The following is a 4,599-nucleotide window of genomic DNA, read 5'->3' on the forward strand; positions in this document are numbered from 1 at the left end:
AGCTACACCACACACCAGCACCCCATACCCTCTTGCCAGAAGCCTCCCCCGCCCCCCGCCCCCCTGCCCTACTACTGTGAGAGCCCTGGTTCTCCTGAGACCCATTCCTGAAGACTAAGCATCCTGTTTGGGCCCGGGGTGTCCAGAGCCTGTGGCCACACCTGCTCTCCAGGGGGTCTACTGGGCAGTTGGCAGCTCACCTGGTAGCCAGAAGCCTTGACCGTAGGGTTGTTCTCGATCTCCCACAGCCCCTCGCTGAACCCTTTCCTCTTGTTGGGCTTGCCAAACTTCTCCTTGGACTCCTCGTAAGGGAAGAGGTCTTTGGGGCCCAGGAATGCCCTGGTGAGAGATGGGAAACTGTGCTCTCGAGCCCCTCACTGCCTCGGAGCTGTGCAACCCCACAGGGAAGGGGCGCCATAACCACCCGTTCCCCAAAGCGGTCTGCCTGTGGCCCTCCCCACCGCTGCCCCTCACTCACGTCTCGTGGGTCCCGAAAAAAAAGACTTGGTATTTGTTGGCTGCTGACTTCACCGCAGTCTCAGGCATCTCGTCAATCTGTGAGCAAGAAGAGAGAGAAGTAAGTTGAGCGGGAGGTCTGAGTTGCAGGTTTGGGGTGGGGGCTGACCTCTAAGGCACATCAGCGTAGGACTGAGAGGGGCCCAGGAGGTCACCAAGGGGCTGTGGAATGACCCTTAGCGGTGGAACTTTTCAAACAAAGCTAGACATGACGGCTCATCAGAAACCCCGGAGTAAGTCACCCCCGCTCCTTCACAAATCAAACAGCATCCTCTGCCCTCAAATGCCCAGACCCTATCTATACGCTCTGCATCTTTGCTATCACCCTGGGCCAACCACGGTCCCCTCTTGCCTGGACTAAAACCACAGCATCCACGTCCTTTCAGTCTCCATTCTTGCCCCACTACCACCCACCCTCCCCACAGCAGCCAGCGTGGCCTTTGGAAGTGCTGGACCGCAGTGAACATTTCCTCCCATCAATCTGTCACCTCTTCTCATAAGGGCAGGTCGGAATCCCACTGCTGCCACCAATATCTGCACGATGCTGGGCAACTTATGGCACCTCTCTGCCTCGGTTTCCCCGTCTTTAAAATGGAGGTAGTCATAGTACTCAAGCCAAAGGGTGGTGAGAGCTAAAGGACCGTAACCAGTCAGGCTGATCCTTCAGCCTCCTGGACTCACCAACCTCAGCCCTGTCACCACTTCCTCCAGAAACCCCCCCATCTCCCCCAACCTGGTCAGCTTCCCAGATAAAACTCTCAGCACCCCTCCTTCATGGCACCCTCACAATCCCAACTTCAGTCGTTCACGTTATCATCTGATGAATGTCTATGAGGACTAGCAGGCCCGAGACCAGGGAGGCCTGTCTGTACGCCCTGCAGTGCCGAGCACACAGCAGGTGCACAGCAAAGGCTGCCCAATGAACCTCTGAGATAGACAAAAGCACCCGGCTCTGGTTCCAGTGCAGGGGTGAGGCCATGGCTGCCTCTTCCCCGCCCCCCGCCCCCCCCCAGCAGTAACCACAACAGGCTTCTAGGAAAACACTTAGAAAAGTTATTTGCCCAAATAACAGGGCAAGTGAGTGAGGGCCAGGGCTTGGGAAGAGCCCTCCTGACTCGGTGCCCTGCCCGGCCTGCCCTGGGCGCTGGAGGCAGGTGTGAGGTGCTGGGGTCTGAGGTCCGGGAAGCACAGAGGGCAGCGGCCCAGCCGGCCTCTCAGATCAGGCCCTGGACGCCCAGGCCAAGCTGAACCGAGGAGAAACTACAACTCCCAGCAGCCCTTGCAGCGGCTCCAGCTACCGGGCTTCCCTCGGACGGAGGCCAGGTGGCCATGTTGCCCGGGGCCCCAGGCGCAGATAGGAAAGAGACGGACAGGCAGGGATTCACGCATCCAGATGGGAACAGAGCACCTGAGGGCCCGGGAGACAGGAAGCTGGGAGGTTGGAAATGTGCTAAAATAGACCCAGGAGAGTGGGTGGGCCCTGGGCGCGAATCGGAGGGGCATCTTGCTCCAGACATGGAGTCTTCAAGCCCCTGGGCACCTCCTCCCCTTGCCCTGTGGCCTCTGGGGACAGAGGTCCAGCCCCTCCCCCCAGGAAGGTCGGGCACCGACGGGCCCTCCCCATGACCAGCAGACGCTGAGGTGTGAATGCGGGAGGTGGAAAGGCCCCCTGTCCCCCCCCCCCAAAAAAACAACACACGATCTCCATCGCCATGACAACCCAACCCCGCCCCCCGGGGCCACTCAGCAACCAGGAATGTGACCACCCCTCCCCCAGGCCCTCTCTCCGGATCGGGGAGGAGGGGACGCTGACACACACCCCACCCACAAGCCGGGAGCCCGGAGCCCGGCGCCCGGGCGCAGGGCAGTGCTCTAAGCTCCAGCCCGGGCCTCTCGGGGATCGAGGACCTCAGGGTGGGGGGTGGAGGCAGACGGGCCCGTCCTCAGCCGGGACACCTGGGTCCAGTTACCAGCTAGCTCCCCGCCCTCTTCTCGGAGGGAGAAGCAAAAAGCAAACAAACAAAAAAACACACCACAAACTGAGAGCCTCCGGGGCTTAGGGATCCCAGGAGACTGGCACTATAATAGCAACAATAGCCCCTTCCCTAAGCGGCTTCCCGGGGCAGGGGTGGGGTCTGAGGGTCCCAGCTGAGAGCACCGCAGCGAACTCTGAGCTCTGTGTTCAGTGCCGCGCGGAGCCGGGCATGAGCAATGCTCCCGGAAAATGCGTGAGGAAAGGAGAGAAACTGAGGCTGGGAAAGGGCGTGGGGCCAGTGAAGTTGCACAGCCACAGCCCAGCAGCTCCCCAGACCACGGGGCTCTTTCCCGGGGAAGCAAACTTGGAGATAAGTCGCTGACCCACGTGACAGGGCCCAGGAGGCCACGGCTGCCCAGCCTCAGGGTGGGAGGGAAAGAAAAGAACGGCTAGGAATTAAAAATAGACAATGAGACACACCGGACAGACCCTCCCTGCTGGCCTCTAGCCAAATAAAAGGTGGGTCTAGAGGAGAAGAGAGACCAGGGCCTGGGCAGATGGGCACCTACCCCTAAAGCAGTGGTTCTCAACCTTCCTAAGGCCGCGACCCTTTAATACAGTTCCTCATGTTGTGGTGACCCCCCCAACCATAAAATTATTTTCGTTGCTACTTCATAACTGTCATGTTGCTACTGTTATGAATCGTCATGTAAATATCTGATATGCAGGATGTATTTAGGAGACCCCTGTGAAAGGGTTGTTCCACCCCCAAAGGGGTCGCGACCCACAGGTTGCGGCCTAAAGGGTCACCCCACCCCCTGCCTCACCTTGTGTGTAGACACCTGTGGGGAAGGGGCCAGGAGGTACATTCTTTTCACTAAATGGAGTTTCTACCTCCCCCACCGCCCAGAGAAATCCCTTCGAACGTGGGTCCTCCACTATAAGCATTTGGAAGATGACATGAGGTCTCTGAGGATGCTTGTGCCCCCAATACAGACATCCGTCTCCCTGGATGAGGTGGGCTGAGGCTAGAGAGGGAGGATGGCAGCCACCTGCCTTTATATCCCGGTGCCTTTATATCCCGGCTGTGACTCAACACGTGAGTCCAGGCTAAGTGGGTCGGGGTGGGGCCAGATGGGTGCCGGAGACCCACTGCAGCCCCTCCATGGGCCCAGTCAGGGAGCGGGGTCTGCTACTTCTCTGCGATTGCAGAATCCAGGCAAGTTACTTTTCCCTCTCAGGCCAGGCCCACGCAGAGGAAATCCTGTCCTCCCAGAGCCCATGGGCACCCTGAAGTCTGAAGAGGGATCGGGAATCCCCAGGTGAGGAGTGGGGGAGAGGCCTGAACACCTCACCCCCAGCCTCAGACCAAACCCCGGCCCAGGGTGGCCCGAGCAGTTCAGAGGAAGGCAGCAGGGAAGGCCCAGCCCACAGTGCCCGCCAGCCAGGGCTCTAACCACCACACCCAGGGCCCAGGCCCCACCTGACCCAGGAACCGGAAAATCTGGGGCAGGAGACAGTTGGGGCCGGGAAAGTGTGGCAAACCCAAGAGGCAGAAAAGAGAAGGTAGTGTGCTGGGTGTGGGGGCGGGGTGGGGAGGAAAGAGGAGTGAGGCCCTCCGGCCGCTCAGGTTAGGTTGTCCGGGACCGAAGAAAGGGGAGAAAGGAGGAAGGAACCTGGGGGGGGGGGGGGGGCCATTGGGGCACATGCCTGAGTCCTGGTGGTTAACTGTTAAGAGCTTGGAGATCCCCCAAGGAGTCAGGCAGGAGGAAGAGGGAGGAGAAGGTCAAGATGGAGTCACACCATCCTTCCAGGTGGGGCCCAGCACGTGGCCCTCTGGCTGACTCTCCCAGCACTGGGCTGTTCTAGCCTCACCCAGGATCAGCCATGCTGCCCAGAAGCGGGAAGGAAGGTCCACACAGTGGCCTTCACCACAGCAGAGGGGTGGTCCCCTGCTCTTCATCTCAGGAGGGGCCGGGCCCCTCTAGGGACTAAGACCACATCCAGGGGATGGGGAGACCAATTTGTCTGTTTTTTATTTTTGGGGTGTTTTTGGGTTTTTTTTTGGTGTTTAAGGGGGATGCATGTTAGAAATAACTTGGGTGTAG

The 4,599-nt window shown here is 59.5% G+C and overlaps 1 protein-coding gene across 3 annotated transcripts in view; it reads right to left on the reverse strand.

The window, feature by feature from the left end:
• The window catches only part of HDGF (hepatoma-derived growth factor), an 8,249-nt gene that overhangs the window by 2,579 nt on the left and 1,071 nt on the right, over positions 1–4,599 (reverse strand). Inside the window, exons 1-3 of one of the 3 annotated variants that reach the window (XM_005867602.2) lie at positions 3,319–3,375; positions 479–555; positions 201–339 (exon numbers count right to left, since the gene is read on the reverse strand). In XM_005867602.2, the coding sequence (XP_005867664.1) occupies positions 201–339; positions 479–555; positions 3,319–3,360 (258 nt within the window). In that variant the 5' untranslated portion in view covers positions 3,361–3,375. Of the gene's footprint in view, positions 1–200; positions 340–478; positions 556–1,887; positions 1,921–3,318; positions 3,376–4,599 lie in introns of those variants that run through there. The other 2 variants (XM_014540849.1, XM_005867603.2) reach the window with 2 other exon arrangements.

This window comes from Myotis brandtii, unplaced genomic scaffold (assembly GCF_000412655.1).
Source record: "Myotis brandtii unplaced genomic scaffold, ASM41265v1 scaffold250, whole genome shotgun sequence".
NCBI classification, from domain to species: Eukaryota; Metazoa; Chordata; class Mammalia; order Chiroptera; family Vespertilionidae; genus Myotis; species Myotis brandtii.